The sequence below is a fragment of the Passer domesticus genome, chromosome 12 (genome assembly GCF_036417665.1).
Source record: "Passer domesticus isolate bPasDom1 chromosome 12, bPasDom1.hap1, whole genome shotgun sequence".
NCBI lineage: Eukaryota > Metazoa > Chordata > Aves > Passeriformes > Passeridae > Passer > Passer domesticus.
This window is the reverse complement of record NC_087485.1, coordinates 14574832-14602658: the sequence shown is the minus strand read 5'-3', so window position 1 is coordinate 14602658 and position 27827 is coordinate 14574832. Positions and strand designations below refer to the sequence as shown.

The 27827-nt window shown below is 41.3% G+C and overlaps 1 protein-coding gene across 23 annotated transcripts in view; it reads right to left on the bottom strand.

Annotated features, from left to right (window-relative positions):
• ZNF536 (zinc finger protein 536) overlaps window positions 1-27827 on the bottom strand; it is a 344757-nt gene that overhangs the window by 48927 nt on the left and 268003 nt on the right. The window contains exon 9 of one of the 23 annotated variants that reach the window (XM_064386646.1): window positions 10436-10468. The exons of the other annotated variants lie outside the window; for them this stretch is intronic. Coding sequence (XP_064242716.1) covers window positions 10455-10468 — 14 coding nt within the window. The 3' untranslated portion in view covers window positions 10436-10454. Of the gene's footprint in view, window positions 1-10435; window positions 10469-27827 lie in introns of those variants that run through there. 23 annotated transcript variants of the gene reach the window in all.

Below are 27827 nucleotides of genomic sequence, written 5' to 3'. Positions count from 1 at the left end.
GGAGAATGGGGGAGGTTGGGAGCTCACCCAGGAAGGCAGTTAACACTGACTTTTTGCAAAGGTGAGGAAATCCCTCCTTCTCCTTCCTCCTGTCCAAGTCAAAGGGGAGAGAGGGGAAAAAATAAAAAGAGAGAGAAAGAAAGCAAATAAGAAGACTTCTTATTCTACACTGCTCCCTTCCAGGAGTCACAGACCCTGCACCTATTCTGTCAACCATGCCATCAGCAGGTGGGAAGGCTGCCTTGAGGCCACGTGCTCTTAACTTCAGGGCTCTTTCTCCAAACCATGGCAGAGAAATAGGTATCTGGGTGTAACTGGTACCAGCTACCTGGGCACCAGTGATTTAGGGGGCAGGAGCATAGTTAATGTTAGCTAAAATCTCAGCCTATGTGAGCTCATCATACCCCGCTCTTAACTACATGGAGCCCTCTCACCTCTGATGTAATCTCTTGCCCAATACCTAATAAAACAGAAAAGACTGGTTTAACTTTGTATGGGAGAGGGAAATAATGAAGAATTCTTTCTCCAGAAAAAAAATTTTCAGTGTCTAAAAGTAGCAACAAAAAGTCAACCATTAGGCATCCAAGGTTTAAAAAAAAAAAAAAAAAAAGAGACTAAAGCTATCAAAACCTTTTCAGCTGCATGAATTGTGTATGTTAAGAGGCCTGGAAACTGCTTCATGTGCTTCACCTCCTGCTGAGCAGTTTTTATGCTGACAGGACTGAAGATAGGTTTTCTAGCTCATAATATCACAAGGAAAATGCTATAATAAACTAAGACATCTCTGATCATATGCTAAAGGTGCACATGTAATGTGCTCATGATAAATCTATTTAGCATTAGAGACAAGTGTAAAATACAATTGACTTGTTCCATGTTCCAAAAAATTATCTGTTTGTTGAACTAATCAATATATGCCCCAAATTTTTAGCAGTTCCAAAGTAAAGTGAAACTTGTCTGAAGACACAGATTTGTTTGTGCAGAACGCATGTAAACACATTTAATATTTACAACTGCTACCTGTACCTGCAGCATCAGCCCAGGTTAGGAATTTTGTAATGCATACTTGGCCTTAACGTGTTGAAACTCATCAACAGGTTTAACTCATCAACAGGTTTTTTTATTAATCTGGATACTGCAGCCTCGGGTCAAGGGCACAGAGTGAAAAATTCCATCCCTGGTTAACTAAATCATGTGCTTCTTTGTAGAAAACAGTTACATGAAACTGAGAGTGAACACCCAGCCCACAGCACAAGTTCAAAAGTAGCCTTTTGGTTATGGATCTCCTTCTCTGTACTTTGAACTCCGGAGCAAAAAGGCTTGGTTGTTTGTCTAAACCTTTGTCTTCAGGTCTTCCTCCTGACTCGTCAAATGTAGAGCTTTATCCTATGCAGACCTGTATTCTACTATGTGCGAAGTAAAATCTTTCACAATCTGATTTTGGTTTTTTTCATACTTTCCAAAGACAAGTAAAAATTTAGTTTCCAGTGTCAAATAAATTAACTATAGTAACTCTGCCTGGCCAAACCAAAAGCTTAAAAAATGATCAGGTTTACTAATTTGGATGGACTAAAAATGCCTAAATTGCTAAAATAGATACAACCCTTGACATTCAAAACTTAAAATATTTTATGAGAAAATTTTCCATCACAAAAATATTTAATATTTAAAATCTTACAAAGCTAAACTCAGATATAAAAATGGAGAGCCAGTATCCTTCCAGCTCTATTGCATCTTCTGCATACTTTATACCTCTCATTGTATCATTAGTTATATCACATTTTGCTACTGCTAAATACAACTGGACTCATTTTTCAATGCACGCCAGCATTTCATAATGACAAATAAAGACATTTTAATTTAAAAGTAGGGAGAACAGAATGTCCTACAAGTATTCCATGCAACAGAGGGACTCTGAAATAATTCCTCTCTCTCGTTCAGAATGACAGGGTATAACAGATTCATTGCTTCCACACTTAGTATCTTGCAGGTTATCCCTGACTCCTGAAAATAACTTTTCTAAATTCACTTCTCTTAATGCATGACAATGGCCCCTGCCCTGCACAAATCCTAGTAAGAAGCAAGCAGGACAGTGGGGCTGAAGAGATTTAACCTTTGAGTGCCCTGGAAGTCCATGGAGCTGTTGTGTGCCCTCTCCATGGCACCACATCACACCATTTTTTGGGGCCAGAGAGAGGCAAAATAGGAAAAAAAGTCCCCAGGGTCTGTCAGTGGCTCTCAGCTCTACCAAGGCAGCCCGAGCCCTGCTGCAGATCCCCTTTGTGTGCTCTCCCCTGGTCACCAGCTGCTGTCACCCCCGGGGCTGTTCTGGCACAGTGCTGTCCCTCAGCTAGGCACAGAGCAGTGACAAACCCACAGCGCCTGCCCCAGGTGTCAGCAAGGGCAAAGACATCAGGCAGACAAGGGGAGAACCAGGGGGAAATAGTTCATTTTTAAGTGAGTTCTTGATTAGGTTATGCTCTTTCGGCCAGATTGTTTTTCTCATTATGTTTGTACAGCACCATTCATCTGGAGACCAGAATTCTGTTACTTTATGTTACCAGCAAGTGTTGGCAAACAAAAATGTTATATTTTCTAGTTTGAATGCACATGTTCACCCTCCTCCTGCTGCTGCACACTGCTCCTCAAGGAAGGGAAGGGGGAAGGGGCCCATTCTTCTCTTGGACTTGCCTCAATGCTGTTATTCTAGGGGGGCTTATTCCACCTTGTGCTAGCACCAAAAGCTGTAACTCGGAGACACAGGCAGGGCCTGAGTTAGGCTTGAGTCCATCTCTCCTGTGAAGGCACCACGTGGAGGAGGAGATGGGAAAGGTTTTAGGGCTGCCAACTACAAAGTTCAGAGGCTTCTTTTACCCTGAACATGGCAGGAAACCTGGAAAGGTCCACAAAGTCCCAAGCCAGGTTTAACGAGTGCTGATCAGCTTCAGCAGAGAGTTTAAGTTGTGGCAGGACCCACTTTATGTCTAGTCTAAATCTAAGAAAATTAGGAGAGGAGGGAGAAATTAAAGGTTAGCTCTGAGTATCAGGCAAGGCATGTTTTTTTTTAATGTAGCCTTAATGAGTTTTGCCATCCTATATCTACTGACATTTTAATAACTGCTAAACCCCTGAAGTCTCCAGAGGAGGTGCACTGATACTATGAGCACAAAATAAATGCATAGACAGACAGAGAGATATTAATAATTTCTTTTTACTGATGTATGCGTCTATATTTGTATAATAATATAAAGCTTTCAGGGTATTTTACCCCTATTCAGCACAACAACATTTACTTCTATCAGTCTAATCATAAATACAATTATTCTTGAGTACTCTATTACAAAAACCAATAAACTAGGCCTCAATAGAGATTCTGAAATTACTTAACTTTTCTTTAGAAAAATATTAAAACAGTATTATCACATCAATGAGAAGAAAAGACAGGAAGATAATAAAGTTATGTTAAACCTCCCTGTATTTACTCATGTGTGAAACAGTTATGTCTGGTCACATAATTGCAATGGTTCTGAGAAATATTTCATATTTTATAATGAACATTAAAAGAGTTTGTGGATCATTACTTTATATGAGTTCCAAAGTTATTACATAAAACCCAACAGGAATGGTTATAAATTACTTGATCCTCTAGTCTGGCCTTGGTAAACATAACATGAAGGCTGAACTATCTCAGCAGACAAGATTCACAATAACGGGTAAAGTGCCACTACAGTCAAAAAAAGAAGAAAGAAATACCTGGGTACTTGTAAACAAGACTCTTAACTTTTTCCTCTGTTGTTTCAAATAATTTTTTTTTCTGCAATGAGCTTCAGCCATTAAAAAAATAAGAAGAAAAGCTTTTTCTAGAACAAAAGAAAACTTGCTCACAGGCATGGACTATTATCTATCAATTTGGCATTATCATAACCATGGCCTTAAAGTCACTGGCAGATTCTTGAACTTACAGCTCAGTATGTGTTTAAGACACTATACTTAGCCATAAAATAATATCACAGGCAATTATTTGATTTTTCAAAAAATTCTGAAGATCAACTCATTGGAATATGAAAAATAACAAAAAAAATTACAGACTTTAAACAATTATGAAGAATTTTTGTCTTCAAACTCCAATGGGCAGCAACATTTTAATTAATGAGTGATCATTTGCACCAGAGATAAATGTAACACTAAATGAATTCTGGTCTATTTCGCCCTCTCAGCTCATCTTTGTCTTTAGCTCCTGTTCTTTGTGTCAAAGTACTTTGTGGATGTTTTTGTTTTGTTCTGGAAACGTCTTCTAAGAATATTAATATGGAGAATTATACAGTTATGCATGCACAACATTTAATAAGACTGGAAAACATGTTTAGATATTCTGGTCAATTTACAACATATCTTTAATGCAAATCATAGCGGAGGCTCAAATCCTGCAAATTTCTGCTCAGCATTCTCTGTGTTTCCATGTGCAAGAAGAATTCCTGTCCTAGAAAGAATTACTGGGGAACACTTTTTGGCTCAGGTGGAGAGGAGGCTGGGCTGGGTGATGAGGGTCTGGGCTGGCTCCCTGCCCTGCTGAGGGTTTCCAAGCCATGGCTGGTGGGACAGACACAGAGCAGCCCCCGCTGAGCTGGAGCTCAGGACCAGGACACAGGCAGGCCTCACTGACCACTTCTAACTTTTTTTCCCCCTTCCAGAATTCCAGGAGTTGTATTGAAACACTAAACCACGCTGCCAGAGGCACTTGGCCTATGCAGTCTTTCATCACAAAACACTTAGGCATGAAAATTCCCTGCCTTGCCACTCCTCTGGTTGTCTGATGCCAGGAGTGCCCTGGCCCTGCTGGAAGAGCTGCCAGGGTGAGCCATGGTCCCACCTGGGAGCATCTGCCCACAGAGAAGTTAGAGTTTATTCTTGGGTTTGATATTACCTCCTGTGTGACAGCTACCCCTTTGGGAAAGCACATGTTGAGCCACCCAAAACCAATCTGTGCTTTAAACAGCTCGGAGTTATCACTGACCAGTTTTTATCAGTGCTAATTCTCTGTGTTACCTTGTTCAGTTCCTGCATGACGGCAATTCACTGCCACAATTTTCTCAAGCTAAAACTCTGTGCACTGCCCTCACCTTTGCCTCATTGTTTCTTTTTCTACACTTGAAGTCACTAGCTGTTTCCTTTCCTCAAAGTATGCAATTTGTTAAATAACTTCCTTTTTAATTTTTGGCTTTTCAGGAAATTTCAAGGATGAGCAAGCCTCTGTAAATTCTTACCTGTAAATTCAAACCTGGAAATTCTAACTGTTTTCCCAGATTCTCTGAAATTTTCAAGTGATATTCTGACTTCTAGCAGCATCTGCTTGCATTAAAAATATACAACCTGAAGTACCAGCATTGAAGAATTTTACAGAAGACTGGACCCAATCCATGCCATTAACACAACTTTGGGTGAGTTGATGGGGACAGGCGTAGCTTGAGAGAACGAGGCAGCAAAACTTTCAGGGCTGATCTGGGGAAGGCAGCAGCCTGTTGGAAGTGCTTTGCTTTTTGGAGATAATCTGTTCGTTTTTTCTGTGACCAACATCTCCAAGCCATCTGTGTCGCATCCTCTAGGTGGTGCTGATACTGCACAGCTCCCGCTTCCCCACACAATGAAAACATTAATTTGCTATGAGATAATTTTTGACGTAAATGTAAAATGGTGCCCATTCGAACTCAGTAATGAAGCATGGTGCATTTCTACAGCTCCTAATTTGACTAGTTAAATGACTCCATTACGTGTCTAACAGACAGAAGCAAATAATTTCTGGTCAGTTGACGCTCACTTATCCGTATCATTTTACCCTGAAAATAAAGTCTCTAATCTACAGTTTCTTTGTCTTAGTTTTTTTAAATATTATTAAAGCAAACATACTTAAATAAGAGAGATTAAACCAACACAAACTAACAATTAGGGCTACAATACAGAAATCAAGTTTATATAATGTGGGAGGATGGATTTTAAAAAATTAAAATTAAATAATAAATTAAATGACTGCTTATCTCTGTTACTTCCAGTATGAGATTTGACAACATTGCTATTTAGGAAAAGGAAAATATCTATCTATCTTTCTCAAATTTTGAAAACCACTTTAAATGCAGCCTGCAAGTCTGCCTATAAAACTTCCCTGCACAACTTTGAGAATGTTTGGAAAGACTCTTTACAGTACAGAGCAATAAAATAAAAATGTTGCCTTAATAAATATCAGGTGATGAATAATTTTGCCCCGAGGAAAAAAATGGTTAATGCTGAATCTTAATGTTCCTCATCTAAACGCTTTTTTCTTCCTGCTAAAAACAAGTTTAGAATTAAAGCATATCACTTTACACATATTGCATGCATATTAGCGAGACACAGCTGCTTATGCCCTACTCTTAAGAGCCATATGATTAAGTTATGGGATATCAGATAATCCAAAGTCCCTTTCTATTGGCCACCTTTTGCAGACAAAGGCTTTTTAGTTTTAAGTCCATTTAATGACAGAATGTCCAATTCTATAAATGTGTGAGTAATTCCAGTGGAACACCTGTGGCTCTCTCTGCTAGAATATAGAAGGAGAGACATAAAATGTCATTACAGTAACATTCAGTGTCTGACTTTAGCAAAAAAATATTCGCAATCAAGGCTGCCACTCCATCCCTGATGTATTCCATCATGCTCGGGTTTCCATGGTCTCAGAGAAGTGAGTGTGAGCTTACATACCATATGTGGTACCAGCCTTCCTCACAGTGGGGTGAGCTAAGGACAGAGCAGCAGTTTTCTGGTTGAAATCACGGGTCCTGTGGGCTCGTTTCCACCATGGTTTGTGGGGACAGAGGCATGTGACTCTCAGCATTAATGCCAAGGGAAAAGCAAAAGTGTTCTTACTACTGTTAAAAACCAACCCCTCCTACCCCCAAATCCTGTACTTAACCTTGTTTTCATAGATTATTTTTTTTCTCTCCCCAAAGATTTAAACACTATTTCAACAAGTCTTGCATGACTACAAGTTTCCTAGTGACAGGGAAGAAGGACAAGCAGATTTTGGTGCATCTGGCGAAACATCCAGAAAACCTGAGTTTTCTATTGATGTTGTTTTTGCAGTCATGACAGTGGAAATGTTATGACCCAAATCTAACCATGGAGAGTTACATTAAAATTAATGGACTACTTCATAGTAGCCATTCTTCAAACAGAAGCAGCATTCAAGGAGTTAGAGTTGGATTTACAACTAAAATATAAAGCTCAATATCGATGTTCAATTTCAGCAGGGTTAATTTTGAGAGCATGCTGGAAGTGTCAGTGAATCGCAGGCTCACTGCTGCTCTCGAGGAAGGCAATGGCAAAACTCCCAGCTGACTTCAATGAGAGGAGGAGCAGACCCTGAATGGAATAAAGGAGCGGAGGAAACAACTCCATACGGAAATGGCAAGTATTCAAAGATGAGTTCATATCAGCAGAAAATACACATGGGGCCTGACAAAAATACATGAAGGGTCAGAGAAGCGATGTCTGTCTTGGGAAATCCAAAATAGCAAAGCAGAAGATGTCAGACTGAAGAGGAAGGATGGTCTGGGCACAGCACAATGGCCTCAGCACTTCAAGCAGGATCGCTGGGTTTATCAAGGGCTGGGATGCACATGGGGAGGATGGCACGAGGCCACCCTGCACTGCACATGCACCAGCCAACAGCAGGACACCCGCCACCCAGGCGGCTGCAAACACCAACACGTGCAGCAGCTACCAAGGACAAGAAAGATTAATAAATCCAAAAGTTGAAGCTGTAAAAATGCACTTCTTTGAGCAGCTAAAGTCTGAAAGAATACTGCAGATGGGATGACAGCCAGAATCTGGAAGGAAGAGGCAGAAACAAGGGGATACTTTAGCAAATATCTGTGGAACATCTTCAGGAGCAGGGGAGGTAGCTGTGGACGGGAGGACTAATGTGACACCTATATATAACAGCAGCTCTAGGGAAGATCAAGGAAATTAAACACCAGTCAGCCTGATTTCAGCAGTGGGAAAGATATTGGAAACACTAATCAGGGACAAAATAGGGAAAGTTATGATTTAATTAAAGATATTCAGCATGGATTCACAAAAGGGAGATCATACGTAACAAAACTAATAGAATATTTTGAAAAAAATAAAACCCCATGGGAAAAAAAAAAAAACAAACCAAAAAAACCAAACTCAAAAAGAATCAAAGGAATCCATGACCATGATTTACGTGGGCTCTCTGAAAGGTAGTGCCACATGATTCCCTAACAGGCTACAACGCCGTGAGTTCTGACGACAGGCTGAGCTAAATAATGCATCACGACCCGGACAGCATGTGAGGGCACAGTGCTCTGCATGCTAACAGCAAGAGCAGAGCGTGCAAGGAGAGCTGGCCTGCCCCAAAGATCACTACAGAACCTCGCTTCATTCAGCTTCTGGTTCAACAGCATGCAGAAACGGGATGAAATTTATTCAGACTAGGAAATGGAGGAGAAGCTGCAGACAATTTGAATGAAGGGACAATATATAAATAAAAAAATCCAGCCTGCCTTTTAGTGAGCAGGGAAAGTGATGGGATATGATTCAATACAGAAAAAATGTCAAGTGACATAGTGGTAAGAACAAAAGGCAGGCAGCACTCGCCGCTCTTCTTAGTGGAGGAAGAAGGGGCAGAAGCAGGGTGAAAAATGAGAAATTAAACTCAAAATCTTAAGCTTAGAACATAATGTCAGCATAAAAAGAAGCAGAGATATTTCTGGAATTTCCAAACTGTCTAACTGTGCAAAATCATTCCTGCACAGGACAAAATCATTCCTAACAGGAAAACATGGGTATATTTTCTATACCATACCCTAACTTTGGCTACCTTTATCACTAGGCTTATACAGAGCACCCAAAAAGCCAAGTGACAAAATTATCTCAGTTAGAATCCAAACAAGGTCAGTATTTCTTAGACGCACAGGTAGGGGTAACACTGCTAAGTAGCCTCAAGTTACAGCCCCATCTAATAACAAGCAGGCACAAGCTGAAGCTAAGAAAAAGCAGGCACTAATGGAATTTAAGTGGAATTTCTTTACACAGAGATGATAGTCAATGTCACGCACAACCCAGGGCAGCATTAGCAACCTGTGGAAAAATATTACACCATGACTCACTCAGAACAAAAGCCAAACAGTGCAATTACATTCCTGACTTTTCATCCTTCAGTACTTTAAAACTATGAGAGCTGCTATTCAAATGAAATATTATAAAATAAAGACTGTTAATTTGTATCATGGGCCAGCAAAAAAATGTAAGCCGGCTCAAATCTGCAAATTTTCATGCACATAACATATGAAAGCAGGTAACTGAGAGGTGCCAGAGGATGCACACAGAGCCACCCCCAGCTGAGCTGCTGAGAAGCCCCATTGCCCAGCAGCCTCTGCCGTCTGCCCTCATGCCCAGCTCACTTCAGCTGCTTTGGTGAGGAGGTTTATGATTTCCCAAGCAAAAAATATACCCCAAAAAAGGGCCATAAGGGAATGCTCTTGGGTGATGTTTCTGCCTTAAAACCCCAGCATGAAGTTACTGGAAATGGGAGGCCAGAAATTCTGTTGCTCCAACTACCACAGAAACAAATGGGATTTACACGCAACACTACAGCCACAGTGCAAGTGACAGACTGGTATCTACAGTTGTCTGTACTCATAGGACAGCCCTTATTGCCTATCTCATAATGCATGTGTATTCTTGAGTGTTTTCAGGGCTACACCTTCAGGGTATAGCCTTAAAAACAGTGATTTGTAGTGGAAGTCCCAAGAGATGTGACACTGTCAACCTCTGCAAGCACAGTGTGATAAATACTGGAAATACACAGATCACAAGACTAAGAGGGGGATCAATAGCAAGGAAAGGGAGGGTGAAGGAGGAGATAGAAGTCAGTTCACCACACTCAAGCAGCAGGACAAGGGCTCTGTGTTACAGGTGCCATGTCCTGGCTGCCCCACATCTGCCCTTCCCTCCCTTGCTTCCTGGAAAGTCACATCTGCTCCTCACAGGAGACACACATTATTTCTTTCCCATTCTGCCCAAAACATCACTAAATTTCCTTCATGCTGGGACACAAAGAGGATTCAGAGTCCCTTGCAGGGTGGAGAGGAAAGGTGGGGATCCCACTGCCTGCCAGCACACTCCTCTAGGGATACCCAAAAACCTGGAGCAACGCATGGCATGAGGATATTTTGCTCAGAGCAAAGCAAACATCTCTTCCACACTCCCACCACCCATCCAGAAAAAGGACTTCATGAAGTTACAGCTATGGAAACTCATACAAACAGCACTGAGCTTTAATTCACAACCGAGCCAAGCACAGAGCCCCTTAATTGCAACCAGACCCATGAATGTGAGGTGTCTAGAATGAAAACAAAGGGTTAAAATACCTGTCTGGATTTTTTCTTGAAAATCAGTCACTGAGAATCATCTGTCAGTAAGACAAAATTAATTACTACATGTAAAATTGAAAAAAAAAGCAACATAAATTTAAATATTACATAATATTACAAAAATGTTCATAAAATCCTATTGTTAATGATGCATGTTCACCTTTCTAATATTCAAGCTAACCAAGATTATTATACCCAATTTGCAATAATCAAAAAAGAGAGGAAAAGAAAGGACTTTTTTTTTTTTTAATTTCTTTGTCTGACTTTAGAAGCTTTGGAAAAAAGCCTCAAATTACAGTAACTTGCAAAATTCAGTCATATTTTTGAATACTGTTTGAGGGCTGGTGCTGAAGAAATTGCTGAAGTCTAAATGTTAGACATTTATGCTTAACAAAGCTAGTAAATAGAAGCCTTAACTACTTCATTCACTCGAAGGCAATTATTGCACTTCTCTTGCAAGTATTTTACTAATTTATGCATAGTTAGTCTTACTTAGGCATTAAATCAATTACTGGTAATATATTAAATATGTTCTTAAGTTTAACATGCAAATACAGTTCTACACTGGAGTTTTAAGGCCTTTTTTGGAGACATTTGTACGTGTTTATATTAAAAGGGCTTTAAAAATTTGGCAGCAAATAGATGCACAAGTTTCTTATAGCAGAGGCACAAACCTCCCACACAACCCAGGCCAGAACCCAGATGCTGCAGGACTGAAAGTCAAGAATCAGGAGAAACACCTTCCACCTCCAAAAAAAAAGGTTAAAAAATATATATCCTAGCCAGCATATTACATGGAGTGCTGCCTCCAGCTGGGATAATTATTAAATTAATAATTAAAAAAAGGCACTTAACAGTCCTTGAGACATTAAGCCTGAACACCAAAAGCTAACAGGATGATAAGGAGTAAGATCAACAGAAGCTGGCTACATTCACCCCATAGGACACTGCTGGGTGCCTCAAGTGAGGGGATGAACAGCCTTTTTATTGTGGTTCCAAAGGGGCTTTGGCACTGTTCATTGCAAGTCCAGAAGGTGTATGCACCTCAGGAATAACAGAGCTTCTCTTGGTAGAGAAACAGATATTAAAATAATAAAAATTAAAAAAAAAAATAAAGAATTCCCAAATTCAGCAAAAAGCTTTTTTTAAAAAAATAATTGGAGTGTACAGAACCATTAATAGTCCCCTGCACCCAGAGAGCATCTCCCAGCTGACTGGTAGACTGCTACTGATAACTGCCCCTGGACAAAACCAGGTACCACCAAAGCATGGAGCCTCACAGCTCAAAGAGCAAGACTTGGGCACACTGTCTGCTGTGACAGAGCATAAAGATCTGCCCTGAGGGTGCAATACCTCCGTGCTTCCTTCCGTAAAACTTCCATGAAAAAAGCAAAAAAAAAAAAGCCCCAAAATTGAATAGCAACTGCTAAGGCTGTAGAGTCAAAGAAGTCCTGTGTTAACAGTGCAGAAAGTCGGGGCTGCTCACACAGCAGGGCGCTTTTGAGGAAGCTCCTCGTCTCCACCTGGACCAGCCCCAAGAAAATCACTAGTTCCTTCTTGGACCCTGTTTCCTCAATCAAGAAAGCTGAGACTACAAATTGCTATTAAGAATTGGAAGGAAAAAGTGTCTTTTTGTTGAAGACATGAAGGGGAAGGGAGGGGGGGGAATAGTAAAGCAGCAGAAAATGGGGATTGGTTGCCAAACTGGAAAAATCAATTATTCTACTGAACAACAGTAGCTACAAATATAGCTGCTTCTACTCCCTCCTCCTCCTCCTCCATTGAACAAATTGTTAAAAGAACCAACAATCTGTTGAACGACAACCCCCGGTATGGTGTCATCATTTAAAAAGTGAACACAGAAAAGGTCTTGTTAAAAATGAGGCACAAAGCTCCAGACACAATTTTGGATTCGCCCTGGGTGAATCCCTGTGCTCGTTTTGTTGAGTTTAAAGCAGCCATTCTGAACGGGGTGTTTGATCATATCAATGCAAATAAATGCTTGAAAAGCACCCAAAACAGCCCAGATCATGACGATAGTGTTTGGACTCGTTCCATCTAAAAGCAAATTCCCACAGTCATTTAGCCCCCCATGTAAGATCATCTTCACTTGGTTGTTTGGGGTTTTTAAAAAAAGCATATAACAGTATTGTCTTTGGTCCAATTATTGCACTTTTAAATGCAAAATGAAGCTTCAAAACCAACTGATAAATGCTTTTTTTCATGCAGGATGAATAAAAACCTGGTGGTGACACACCAGGTTGGCAGCATTGTAGAGCAAGGTCCTGCGGGTTTCTTTGAAAAAACTGCTCCAGCATTAGAGGCGGACAAAGGAGAATAATGGGAATTTGTCTTCCGTGCCACACTGTTGATTAGGGTAGTGTTGAATGCAATGGGAGTGTCAGCAAGGCGAGGCTGCAGTGTGGGGGCTGAGGCTTGGCTAGGGCAGGATGGGTGCTGAGAGCAGGGACCCCATGGACAGCAGCAGGGCTGGGCACCCACAGGCACCTGCAGCATCCTCATTTCTTTAAAGGGGTTTTGCCTCTTTAGTCTTAAAATAGTGGTCTGGTAAAGGTAAGGGATGCAGTACTGAGAGATAACGAGTATTTCCAAGATAAACCAGACAAGTGATGTGCCATGGCTAATGCACCATTACAACAGCTCCTGGTTTGGCCATCTCACACCAAGTTATGATTTTTTAACAATTCCAGCCCATGGCAGGTGGGTTTGCATGTGTGTTAATAAAACAGGATCTCATGGCAAGCTTCAAAGCCATCTTTGTACTTGTACTGTCAGGCACTTACTACAAGGAATGCACTCATGCCAATATACTTCATTTGCCAGGCTGATAAAATAAATAATGCTGGACACCGTTTTTGCTTTCTTTTCTTTGTCAGATGACTGCATTAAAAAAACATGCTAAAAATCTAAGAATCTTAATAGCTGTTGTGCATTCGGCAGATGGTACCATCTAGACCCAGCTAATTTGAGGCCAAGCAATCTAAATCCCAGTTTCAGACAAGGAATAAAATTTAATAGTGAAATAGTGGGGTGAAAACAGTGATGAGAGAACTGAGGGGATCATCCATTCATTCCTTTTGCTTGGGAAATAAAGGGTAGTTACTATTCTTGGTGGCAGGAGGGTTGACCAATGTGCCAACAAAAAAAACTGGACTTGATTCCCCATCTATTCTGTAAAAGTGCCAATTCAGGAGTCATGTGTGATTTTCAAAGGGGCAAAGGGATACAAGCCAGGCTTAATTCTACCTTTGCTCTACAAGAATATCTTTAAAACAGCAAACCGTGGAAATTAAAGCAGTTTCCAAAATATTTACCCTAAGAAAATATGCCACAGCTGAACTGTGCATAGAAACTGCTATTTTCTGTTCCTACTTTTAAAGCTATTTTTTTAATTCTTTCTAATGAGGAGAGCTACTTTTCAGGGAGAAAAGCACAGCAAAACTGAAAAGAAAGAGAATGATTCCCAAGTACAAAGTGCAATGAAAGGCTGTATATGCTTTTCATGTAAGCATACATTATGCCTTCCATATTGTTAAAACTTGCTCATCACTGAACTACTCTACATGTAACTAAATTACAAATGGCTCAATGATAACAAAACATAGCAAATTAAGACAGAATCAGGTCAGACTTCTGTTTGAATTATCTAACTGAGTCTCTAACCTGGCACAGTGTTTGGCCACAGTCAAAAATACATTAAATACATACAAGCATATTTATATATATAGACATATATATGTCTATGAGTGTGAAAAAATGCCTTAGAAAAAAAAAAAAGACAAAATGCACAGGAGCCAAAATCCATGTGCCAAGGGGATGTGGGGGAAAACAGGACACATTTAGACCAAGATTCCTTAATTTTGGGTACAATCAGAATCTGCCCCCCCCCCAAAAAAAACCCATCCAAAAGCAACAAAACAAAACCAAAACACATTGAGATGCAAGACAAAGCATTTGCATCTTTGGATACCTGATTTGATCCTGTCATCAGGGAGGTAGACACCATCTCAGATACTCAGAGACTGTGTGAAATTATAGACAGAAATCACAGTAAAAAATGCTAAAGGCAGTGATCAGACTAAAAGGTTCATTGCAAGGAGAAGGTAGTAATACTGCACATTAATGAAAGCCTGGACCTATCACCTGCTGTAATAATTATCATGCTAATATGGGGGGTTGCCTCGGTTTGTGGTTTTTGGCATCCCATTACTACCAGAAACTGCAAATTCAAACACTCTGTGTGTAACATAAATGAAAATATTCTCACCTTAATGCCGTGCAGAAGAAATAAATTATGTTTGGTTTTCTTTTTTTTTATTTTTTTCATTTTCACTTTTAAATTTCCTTTGACTGGGTGAACCTCAGGCTATGGAAATACACGCAGGCATTGTAGCTGCACAGATACCAGCATACAAATCTCTTCTGTACAGGAAACACATCAACACTAATCCATTTTCTGTACGAAATGTAAAATTTCACATGTTCTGTTCAAGCTCATTACTGACTAGTATCTTAAGCTTGTCAAGTGTTCTAAAGGAGCTTTCCAAGAGAAGTTTGTAGTTAAGCATATGGTAAGCTCGTCCAGTCCATATGACTGGTTGAGCATCGACCACTACTGTTGATACAGTTTCCCTCAATATTATGACAGTATTTGTCAATGAAAATTAAATTGCTGTCAAACTTTTCCCACTAAACTTACAGCACAGCACTCAGAGAGAGCCAGCTTCATGACTCAAGCCAATAAGGCCTCTGCTAAACACTCCTCTTTTTTTACCCATTTGTGGAAAATTCCCTCTGGATTTATTTCTGACTTCTGCAATAACCTATAAAGGCTTTCCAGTGCTTTCTGTGGAAAAAATTTGTGAAGCCATATTTAATGTGTTTATTGTCTTTTCTTACAGTCTGTGAAAATCACACACAGCAATATCTGGGTGATCTGTAAGGGCAGGTGCTTACAGACTGTAGAACGCGTGACAGCACTGTGCCAAACTTGAGGGAACACACATGGATGCAATGTGTCCTGCTCCTATGCAAAAATATTTGCCTGAAATTCATATTTTGAGGATCAGGGAATAGTCACATAATGAGAAAAAAACCTGGACCAAGCAGGTTCAAAAAATAACAACTACAATTTATTATCTTTGAAATAATTCTAAGGAGTTGGTGAAATATCACGTTTTAAACAAACATGCTGCAGATTTGTTCTTCACCTTTTAACATTGTTTTCAAATGCTGAAAAACAATGCCCACAAATAAAATACTTTATCACTTCCTAAACAATTATGTCAATGAAGGCTGCTTCTTAATCAATTTTAAACTTTTTTAAAAAGTGGCATTATAGCTATTTCTATGGGGTTTTTTTAATATCACATTTTAAAAAATGTGTAATAGAAGATGCCAACAGTGAACAAGTCAGGGAAGAAAAAAAATATTGATGCATATACCAACAACACAGGAATGGCATTAATTGCAGTAGGTACTGTAAGAGAGTTGCTGCTTTTAGTTGGTGTTTTACCATCTCCCTTCTACATATGAATCTGGTCTCAGCTACAGGGAAATACTTTTAAGATTGACTTATATAATCATTCTGAAATTGTACTTCTTTGCTACTATTCTTCTGACTGCATTTCTTGTTACCTGACACAACCAGTGCCTCAGGACCAGCAAACCAATGCTATGTGATACTTGCTAAAAAGTGCACCACCAAATTTAGAAACTGCCCCTGCTGCTGGTGTGCCTGTGGTGGGGAGCAAGTCCCAGTTTGGGCTGGGCAGACCCCACTGAGGACATTCCAGGGCAAGTCTCACACCTGGCACAGGTGATTTTCAGAGGCCAGGAACAGCTAAGCTGCCGACCTCCCCTGGGAGGCTCCCTGGGTCTGCTGGAGGTGCCTGGCAGGGCTGGTCTGCAAGATGCTGCCATGGGAATAGAGGCTCTCCAAGCCCAGCACCAGGAGGGGCAGCTGCAAGCCCCGGGATCACCTCACCCAGGGACTTTTGTCTGCAACTCTTATTGTGTTATTAAAGCAGTCCTACTCAAACAGATGGGCTCTCTTTCCATCCAAACACAGGAGATAGCAAATACCTGACGTCTCCATGTCCTTCCACAGCCAGGTGCTTCAGTTTGATTTTGCTACTCTAACAGATCGAGCACACGGGAAAATTTTGATGCGGTAGAAAATCAAAAGTCAAGATGTTTTTCCCTTTTCTAATCTGGGGATGCAGAAATACAAATCAGCAGCAGTGAGGCTTTTCTTCTTTAGGGATCCTTTTGTAAGGGACAGGGGATAGTGCTCAAGGTCATTGGCTTTTCTGTTTTTGACGAAATTATTTGTCTGCTCTTAAATTCAATGGGCAATTTCAGTAGCAGCCACTTCCAAAAGCCTAAATTTGGCAGTTTGTAATACTTAGTCAGTCTGTTGGGAAGGCAGCAATGTCCCTAAAATACAGATATGGAATTAAAATATGGAGCAGAACAATGACTCTATTTGTCTCTTATATGGAGACACATACACAGAGATTACTCAGATGGAAAAAGGGATATAAGAAGAATCCCAGAAATGACAAGTGCACATTAAGCATCATCATGTTTTAGACTGAGATATTTCTTTGAGAAATTATTTGCAACTCGGAGCTGTACCTCTGCAGCACACACATGGCTTGGGTATGATGAGCAATTGGAGCAGAGATTAGCTGGAGACTCTAGCAGAGAAAAATGGGAGAAGGCTGATACATATCTATGTTCAAAGGTGATAATGTCACCCTGGCCCATCACAATTTCAGTAGGCTGATGGTGGAATTTAAGCCTCTCTCATATCGAGTGCACAAAGAGGTACATCTTGGCAGTATAACAAAAGCCAATGTGGGTGGCAAGGTAGCTGCAAATTTAAGCATGAATGCTCTGGATGTGGGGGCTTGCACCTGATTACCAGATGCTTCAAGCAGATGGCCAGGGAGAGGAGAGAACAAGGCTCATGGTTGCTTTGATAGGGTTACAAAAAGCACCAAAACCAGGAAACAGAAAAAAAATAAAACTTCCCTGAGTGCACAAGGCATCAGATCAACAGGGCCACTGAGACACAGCACACTCTGAACCAGATTTGGGAGGCGAGTCCCTGAGTCAGGCTGGTGGTTCAATATCAGCAGCAAGACTCATTGAAATGGGATTCACGAGAGTGGGGCAAAATTATATCTATACTATATTACCACCATGCAGAATAGGGAGCTGCTATTTAAATACAGGATATTCTTGGGGGTTTCCACCTTGGAGAAGTTCCTCCATAGGAGGCTTTGCACTGATGTATCATTTAGTACATGTGGGAATCAATAGAGGCTCTTTCTCTGGGGTTGGAAGTGGTGCTTGTAGGAATGCTTCCCTACAACAGTCAGAAGTGCCAGAGCTTGCTAAAAAAAAAAAATAATCATTACAAAGGAAAAATCAAAAAGCTCATTCTGTTCAGTGGCAAGGTTTTGAGAAACAGTATTTCAGCTTCCCACAACAGAGCACAAATTTGAGAATTTGACTCTACTTCACCCTGATGAGTAACCAGAGAAATTTCAGCTGAGTAATCCCCCTCAATGACTTGAGCAGCATTTGTGTAATGGGATGCCTGATCCTGCCTCAGGACCATCTGATCTGGCACTGTCAAAACACATTTCTGGTTGGAACAGGGGACGGGGCACCTCCAAAGACAGCCACGAGCCTTCCTGCCTGACGTCCCCACCGGCACAGTGAGGGAGGGGGTTGCAGAGCTGGTGTGAACCGTGGGTAACCAGTGACCTGAAATCATTAAAAATCTGTGTTCATCACATTTCTCAGGAGGAGGTGGCTTCAGCTGAGCTTCTTGGCTAACCTCCCACTCTGATCACCGCACCCTGCCAGCTCCACTGCCCTGTGTCCTTTTGGTTTAGTATTTTATTCTCCATAATTGCATCATTCCTTCCTGGTATTCCTGAGGAGCACACAGGATGGAGGGCTATGCTCTCTGAGGGCACCAGCCATCAAAATGGTTCTTGCACACCTGAGCACTACAGGAACATATGGCAAAGACAGAAACCTGTCACCAAGCACCCAAATATGGCATCCAGCTGACACAACCCCCATGGACCTGCAACGCAGAAGGTTTGAGTCCTCATTCAGAAACACAACTTCATATTCATGCTTCCAGCCTCCACAAACCTGCACCTACACCAGGATAATGAATGTTTGACTGGTTGTTGCAGTTTAAAATACCTAAGGTGCTGCAATGGAAGCACAGAGATGGAGTTAGGAGTGATGTAAGGGGGTGGCACATTGCCTTCAGAACTGCTGAGCCCAAAAGCCCCGTCTTTCATTTTCTGGTGGTGACAGAGCATGACCAAGAGGCTTGGTGCCTCCAGACAGGGATGTACAGACCTCTCTGAGAAGGCTCACAGCAGGAACTGCCACCCCCTCTATCACGAATATGCCCAGAGAGAGGGTTCACTAAATTCCTTACCCCATCCCAACCATGGGGATGCTCTATCTGACATTTGACTGCCAAACAGGTCCTTTTCTGGAGGGCAGTCCCTTCTGCCTCCCGTGGCACTCGGGGGGAGGCAGAAAGGGTGGCAAGGAGGGAAGAAGGGAGAATCTCACTCGCTGTGGCCTCTCCTCCTCAGCGTGTTAATCATTACAGCTCATCCGCTCAGCACCACTTTTTCCTTCTGCACAAATAATTAAGAAACACCTGTGTTCTTTTCATTCAATAACACACATTTCAGAGAAAGCCGCTCTTTTAAGCTTAGATTATTTTCTGTGACCACGATTCAGCTGACAAAATAACAATGACTCACTTTGCCAAGGACTGAGGAAGGGAGGGAGGGAAAGGTTGTTAACCCTACAGTAAAAATAAAAATATCAAATAAATATTATTGAAAATAAAGAAAGAAGCCACCTTAACATTTATCTCCTTCAAAATGGCCGGTGCCCCCATGCAACTTTGAAATCTGAATAAACTCCTGGAGGTGACTCTTTGCCAACATTCGTGCCTATGCCAGCTTTCTCACAAACGAACAGCTTGTATCTCCATGAAAACCAATGGATGGAACAAATTGTATTAAATTATGTAAAATGATACTAAAGAGCACAATCTACCAGTAAAAAAAAATATTTAAAAATTGGAAAAATCTTGTTTTTATAAATTTGAGAAAATTGTAAAAGATAATGGGGGGGGGGGGGATGTTACATTTTTATTACTTAAAGAGATGTCTTGTGGATTTAAGCAGGAAATGAGATTTATTCCCTCATAGGTCAGACACACATAATTCTTTGGTGCCGTTGACACCTGTGAGTTATTTAGCCTTCCTCATACTTTAGCATGTAGAGAAATCCCATCTCTATGAAGCTGAGCATAGCCCTGTGACAGTCTCAAATTGTCCCTCCCCATCACACTGTAGGAGCTGTCAGTGCACATTATGTATCCAAATTTCTTTCCACTTCTCAGAGACCCTTTCTGGAAGGGGTGGGGGATGCAAATAATAGTAATTAGCAGCAAATTTACTATATCTTCAGAAAATTATTAAGGATATTTTCAGCACCTATTGGAGAGTTTTATAATTTAAATATCCTGATATGCCCATGCAAAGAACATTCCAGTAACTTTGCCTGAAATGGGTTTTAAATTGATGATTTCCAAGCATGAGTCAGTTAATCATGAACAAAAAGATCTGACTATTTCTGTATCCAGGGTTGTGGAGAGGGTGAGGGTGTGAGAGCTTTTGGCTGGTTTGAGGCTTTAAAGGACACTACTGCCATACAATAGGGAGTCAAAATTCAGGGCTTTGTTCTGACAGCCTGTAGCCCACGGGGAGCCCCCTGGCACCCCAGCCTCGTGCAGGGCTGTGCCCACAGGGTGGAGGCAGATTTTAGAAAACAAGTTCATCCCTGTGATGGCAGCAGGACCTGGCCGTGGGCTGGGGGCTCCTGGTGGAGTCCTTCTGCTGCAGGCAGAGACAGAGCATCCTCTGGGGCCAGGGGAGATGGTCAGGGGTCAGTGCCCAGGAGCATCCCTCACCTGCTGGATCCACTGATGGGGCCGAGAAATGAAAAATCTGCTCTGACTTACCCTGTCTTCAATCAAAGAGCCAGAGCACCATTAATCCAGTTTTAAAAGAAAGAGGTTTGTCTAATTTGTAATCCCTCCCCCAATTCCTTTTTCTGTTTTCTCTGCCCCTTCCCCCTCCATTGCAAGGCCCTGAAATGCAGACTCATGATTCTTGGCTGCAACAGATAGATAATTTATTCTGCAACTGCATTAACTCAGCATTCATCTAAACCTTCCTAACCTAACTCTGGAAGACTCTGCCACATGACTGAGGGTTAGCTTGAACTCTCAGTTCTGCCACATCACTCTCCACTGGAGGTCTTTGCAATCTTAAAAAAAAAACCCTAAAAATAATAAAAAAAAACTTCTGCAGCCAGTAAAGCACATACAAGAACCGCTCAGCAGGACAAATGAGCATTGTAGCTTCCATAGTCACATACACCACGGGGAGCCTCAACTAATTTCCACTCTCAATAGAGCTTATACAGACCTGGAAGCTTAAAATTGTTCCCGTCTTTCCAATGAATAACAGTGGGATCCTGTAAAAAAGACACTCCTTTCCTGAAAGGCAAGAGGAATTTGAAGGCCTGGGGGCTGCACTGGGAGAAGTTGCTCTGCCCTTTCCCTACAGCTACAGGGTAAAACCAAATACACCCAAAAAGCCAGATGGGCTTCCCTGTCCAACCACTGCCTGGAAGCCACCTCCACTGCCAGCAAAAGAGCCCACCTGAGACTGGTAAAGCCTGGGAGCTGAGGCCAGCACTGCCTTCTGGAAAAGGACAGTGTGGTCACTATTTTTGGAAACGGGTAGAGCTTAAGGGCTGGCTCTGAAGGGTTAATTGGACTTGACAAATTTCCTTGTCTCTCTGATCCAGTCACCACCACAGCCTACCCTCATGACTCACAACAGCTGGAGTTGCTAAACTGGCAGCGTCACAGTGTGGCATCAGGAAATTTAAGATAAAAAACCATATACAATACGCAAGAAATCCTAATAAATTCTGGAAACTGTAGACATGTAAATCTCCAAGCGCTAAAAAAGCATCCTGCTAGAGAAACTATTTTTAAAAAAGGCTATTAGGAGGTGTGAAAGCGAAGCTGTCTATTATGTTTCTAAAGAAAGGCACCAAATGCTTATTTTTCATCCCACTGAATTCTGAGTGCCCGTTTTTGACAGACATTTAGCACAAGGTCACTGCCAGTCAGCGGGCTCCCGGCCAGCAGAGCCTCCTGGACATCAGAGGGACCAGACACTTGGGGAGAAAATTCAACTTGCTGCAACTGCACTGGTTTAGATCGTCTGAATGAAACCTGATCCCAGCTGCTGCTCTCTGGGTTTCTCTTCCCTACCTTTTCTTATGCAGCGGGATAAGTTGATATATTTTTTTCATCGTTTAAATCCAGCAGCTCCTCTACTTACATGGTATTTTTTATGGGGCAAATTGAGGGAATAAAGTATAATAATAAAAATTTAAAAAATGGGGAAAATATTTCCTTTCCCTCTGTGTGGCTCCCACTGCAGACAATGCAAATCCCACAACACGTGTTTGCAGGGAAATCAGAGCACACTCAGGGCTAGAAGTGCAAATTCGTCTCATCTAAATGATTAAACTAGTAACAGTTATAAACAAAGAGCTTTTTATCCCACTGATTTCAGGATGGGTTAGTGCTTTTCTCCAAACAGCCTTCAAATAGTTTATGCTAACCAAAATATCCCTCCAAAAACAGAGCCTTGCAGTGACCAAATAAACAAGAAGATTACTCCAAGGGGGAGACGGCAGCACACGAGGGGAATCCAAACTTTGTGGGGCTGTGCTGAGATCCTGACAAACCCAGCAAGTTCCACGGTCACAATTTTACCTATACAAAAGTTCTTATTAATGTCCAATCTGCAGCAAAAAGGGTCCACCCAGAAATCCTTTCCTTCTGCTTCAATTCTTGTGATTTCAGCCAAAAGTGCCCTCATATTTTTCCCTTTGTACTTTACTATCTAAACACTTAGGTTTGCATATTTATTTATTTTTAAATCTAGAAGGAACTTTGAGAAAGGAGATGGAGGACTCTGTGGTCAAATGCCATCTTTATCAGTTGTCCATAAACCCCTCAGCTGTCCATAAACCAAATCCTCATGCCTTCTCATTCCTGAAGGTATGAGCACACCTAGACCTTTACTAACTATCCAATACACCCTTCCCTAAGTGCCAGGGGGACTTTTCCTGTCACATGTCAAAGCTGCTCACAGAGTTCAGGAATCAGACCCACAGTCTGTAGCAAAACTGCAGCAGCACCCTTAATTTGCTTTCACATTGGCTTCTTTTTTTTTTTAATATTAAAAACATATTTCATCATTACCATCTACATTTCCATTCACACATCTTTTTCATTATTTTTTATCAGCTAATCTAAAATGATACACCAAGTGCTACCTAAAGAGCCAGTTTAATATTAGTTTTTAGAAGGAAAAGATCTGACTCTGATTTTGCTCAGAACTCGTTTCCATGAAGCTGTTGGAGTCACACTAGCATAAAAGTGATGCAAATAAGAGCAGGATCAGCTTACAGGTGTTAGGCAACAGAGTAAAAGAATACTTTCATAAAAAATCTTACAGGTAGATCCTCTACCTGTGATGGAAGTGCTAGTTAAGCACACAGCAGTTGAATGAACAAAATAATGCCTTTAAAAAAAAATAAAATTATATCATTGCAAAACACCACAGGAGCAATTGCTTTCTCTCCCAAATGTTGCCTGAAAAATCCAGAGTACTTGGACTAATAAGGACCTTTTCCAAATTCAGTGCTTCTAAAAATATGAAGTCTATCATAAAAACACTTATACAGGTGATACACAGATTTTTCATCAGACTTTTATGCAAGAAATTGGGCTTGCATATTACACATTATTCAAAAAGAATAATTAAAGTCCTACATGGACACGTATCTGCCTCAGGGCAGACCTTTTATGTTGTTTTGCATTCCATGTGTCACTCAAAAGAATTGCAACTGGGAAATGATGTTGAACTAAAATAAGACAAGAACACATTGACTAAAATTATACCCTGTCCAATTTGCTGACACCCCTTTAGACATCTTGCCATGATTGCTCTGGTGCAACCACTGTTCTGCGTATGGGTGACATTTAAACTGAGCAGAGTTGTACACTGAAATCAAATAAAGGATTTGAGGACTTTTTTTCCTTCTCCATTTTGATACTGAAAAGTACATGGGATTTGAAGGCAGAAGAGAAAGGACATACTTTGAGCTGTGATCTGCTTTTGTTATCCTGTCTAGGAAAACCATTGTTGGCTTTCTACAATTAATATATTTGGGTGAGAATAATCAGATTAGGAGCTTGAACCTTCAGCTTTCATGTGCCCAAAACTCCTGAGAAGTTCATGGGGGGGGGGGGTTTCCAGCTCATAAGGACAGCAGGGCTGAGCCTTTATTCTGTAAAACCAGATTTGCCCAAGGCCTGACAAGTGAACACATTTAAATGGCTCATCCTTTGTGAGGTTTGCCTGGTTCCACAGGCTGTGGCCTCAGAGGCTGAGGGGGTGCATGGCAGCACCTTCTGGGGTCCCCTCATCCCACCCCAGCCCCTGCCCTCCCAGCAGCTGCTCAGAAAGACAGGAGCACAGGATGAAAACCCAGGGATTCTTATGATACATTAGAGCCTTTTTTAAACCACTTAGAGCTAAATTTAACACATCCTCTGCACGCTACCCATCCCACCTTTCCTTCCCACCTCTAGCCTTCTCTTCGGCTGTTTTGTTTTCTCTTTCATTTCACTCACTTCCTTAATTAAGTTGATAATGTAATTATGTCACAGCTGTAGCATCCTCCTCTTGCAGAGGTGGCTGGATTTCTGTAACTTCAGCCTGTTTGATGATTGAGTGATAGATACAGAGATAATTGTAACTTCTCAGAAATCTTATAAATAAGTTGTAAAAGGAAGGCGCTGGCTACAGCATGAGGGGGACTAATGTTTGGCATCAAGTGGGTCTTGCTTGCTTTCCATGGAAAGTCAGAGCTATGCAGGAGAAGGGAAGCAGCAGGGAATGAGGGTTTTTAACACAGAATTCTTAAGTGCTGGGAGAGGGAAAGCACTTCAGTGGGGGAGGGGGGGGGGAAGAGACCTTCATCTTTCAGTAATTGTCAAGGCAGAGGAAAGAAAGCAGCCAATTCAGTAAAATCTCAGCATCACAACCCTCCCCTCCTCACAAAAAATACATAAACGTGTTATGTTGAGCTGCTGTACATCTCAAATGGAAAAACCTGATACTCTGAGCAAACGGTTCAAACTAACTTGACAGATAACCTGTAATCAGTATATTTGCCTTCCTATTTTGCTAAAGCATAGAATTTCCTGTGATGTACTTGATATATGACTCTTGGTAATGAAAGAATACTATCCCTGACCTTTTATTACATATGGAAATATTAAAGTGTTTTACATCAACACATCATGGCATATTAATAGGAGACAATCTAGGGGAACAGTTAACTGAGAAGAGGAAAAAGCTTCATCAACTACTCCAGTTTCCAGAAGAGGATCAGAAGTACTTGCCCGTATGAACAAACAAAACATATCTACTGGGAAATGTAAACAGAGTCGGTGTGAATCATGAGACCCATCATGTTTTGGAGCAAATCTGCAAGCACATGCATATTCCACAAATAAAATCTATTAGCAGGAGGTCAAGGTTGCACACTGAAGCAAGTAAAGAGCTAAAACTTGGCCTATCTTCTTCTGACATTGGCTTGCTCGTTTCTTCTGTCTTCATGTGCTACCACTCTGCTATTCTTGATATTCCTCATCTTTCAGCATGCACTTAGGAGACTCTTAGATAGAAAACAAAGTTCTCCTCACCATGTCTACATGTGCAGCACAGCCTGCCTTCCCTTCCAAGTGCTGGGGGATGGTTACTAAAAATACCACTCTCAAAACATTACCATGCACACACCAAACTTTGATCTTCCAAGCATTTTCTACACCAGCTTTAAGGCTACAATCCTTATTGATGCCTGTATATGTTTCAGTTGAAAGGAGAGAAGTGGGGTGTCTTTCCCTGGCACATCTGATATTCTGCACAGATTTTGTCACACACAGAATGTTCACAAAATTTTGTGAAGCTTTTTACAGAGCATGCTCTCCCGAGGAGTGAGATGCTTCTGGTATTTAGCATCCAGTAGGGCCAGCATTAAAATAAGGCAGATTCTCCTGACCTGACAGGATACCTCTCTGCTGGTGCCAGGCCTCCATGGGATCAAAGGCATCCACCTTCGAGATACCTTCAGTCAGCCTTTCATCTGCCTCAGATTTCCCCACCAGCAGAAAAACTCTCAGTTTGCACAGCTGCAGGCCAGGTACAGCCATAAGTTTTACCAGGATTTCTGACCATCTTGGGTCAGACATGTGGTCAAGTCACAAATCAGGCCCTGACATACCCACACTGCTAACACAGCTGTCTCTCTCTGAAGAACATTATAGAAGCTTTTTTTTTTCTTAAGTTTTCCAAAGCAGAAAAGAGATGCTCAGGTGCTGAGAATTCTACAGCTTTAGGGAAACAAACAGTGTGATCACAGCTAGTGTTGTTCTGATTTTATGGTAAAGAAGACTTCTAGCAGGCACCAGCTGAGGTGCAGAGCTGCTGGTGGGCACTTCATAACTTTTTAGACACATCTACTTTTGTCCATTTTTCTGTTCAGTAACCAAGAATCAAAGATGAGTGTGTCGACTCCACTGCCTTTGGTGGACACAGTTTCTCATAATGGAATCATTCTAAATTCAGGTGAACAAGCAAGGTCCAGAAAACACTTTGACAACTTTTAAGCCCTGTTAGGATAATACTGTTGGGCAAGCTTTGCACCTCTAGACAGCATGGATGCCTCCTTACCATTTCCATGTCACCACAGCTTTAAGGCTGTGTTTATTCTGCTTCACTTAGGTCTCTCTCATCTTTAAAAAGAAGTAGAGAAGGAAAGAGAAAACACCAAAAATTTCCCCGTAATGACCAAAGTGTGATAACCTCCTGTGAGAAGAAAACCATGAAAAACTTCAGGTCATTTTCACATGCCTACATTGAATATTAGACAGAGAGAGTTCCTGAAAACGATTACAGGCTTAATCTTTTTGATATTTCAAGGATTCCTGTGTGGGCTGAGATGGAGGCACTCCTTTGGAGTGGAGGGGAAACTGTGCCCTCTACCATTCAGGCAAACCAAAAAGTGAGTGATGCCGTTTTCATGGGAGGACTCCATTACCAACTGCCTAAAGAATCTTGTTATTATGAAATGGAAATTATTTCTAAAGAAGGGTTAAAAGTCACATGCAGGCATTCACTGGGAATTACTGGCATAGGTATGACATAGAAGATAGCCAATCAAAAAGCAATTTTATAAACATTGTTATTAAATAGTATGGTAATTACTTTAAGTACTGGAGGAATGTCAGGGTCATATGAGAGTTTTGTTGGTGTCACAGGTTTTTATCTGACACTTAGGGTATCAATGACACTTAGTATATTTATTCTGAAATGTGAGCTCTGTCGCCAGCCTAGAAGCTAATTCACATACCACCCCATACTTATACAGAAATAATTTCTGATTTTTATTTCATTCACTAAGTATCCAGCAATGCAAGCGTCAAAGCTCTCCACACATAAAAGTATGGAAGTAATTAGGGATTATGTGGTAAGTGTACAAACATAGTTTATATTACTGTGTATTAGAAAGGACCCCTTTTATAGCTGCCTTTGTCAATTTGACAGAGCAAAGGGTTTTAATGTACTGTAATAAGAAATGTAAGAGGGGGCAAAGGACAGAGTGGCTGTGATGCCTGTTTGTAAACTGCCTGGCCCTGAGGTCCTCCCTCTCTCCTACTCACCCATGCTCCATGCTTATTCTATGGTCATATACATTTAAACTGAGTTAATAGCAGGCTGGTGGGGGCAGAGGCTGGGGGACATCCCTTAAATGCATGTTGTCAGCTGCCTCCAGAGCTTATGGCAGTGCTTCCCAAAGACAGCGTGGTACACATGATCAGCAGCAAAACTTACATGATAAAACATCTAACAAAAATATTTTATTTTATTTTTGCCCTAGGCCACAGTTCCGCTCAGAATCAGGTGACTGACTGAAAGAGGTAAATAAAGGGAAAAACTGCCTGTGAGGTGAACAGACAGGCAGGGTGACATCCCAGGCAAGCCCCTGAGCTGACATTTTACGAGCTTGAAATTTGTAACGGGGGTTCCCGTGGCTTTGTGGTGGGTTTGCTCCACACCTGTTCCCCATCAGGAGCAGAGAGAGCCCCGAGAA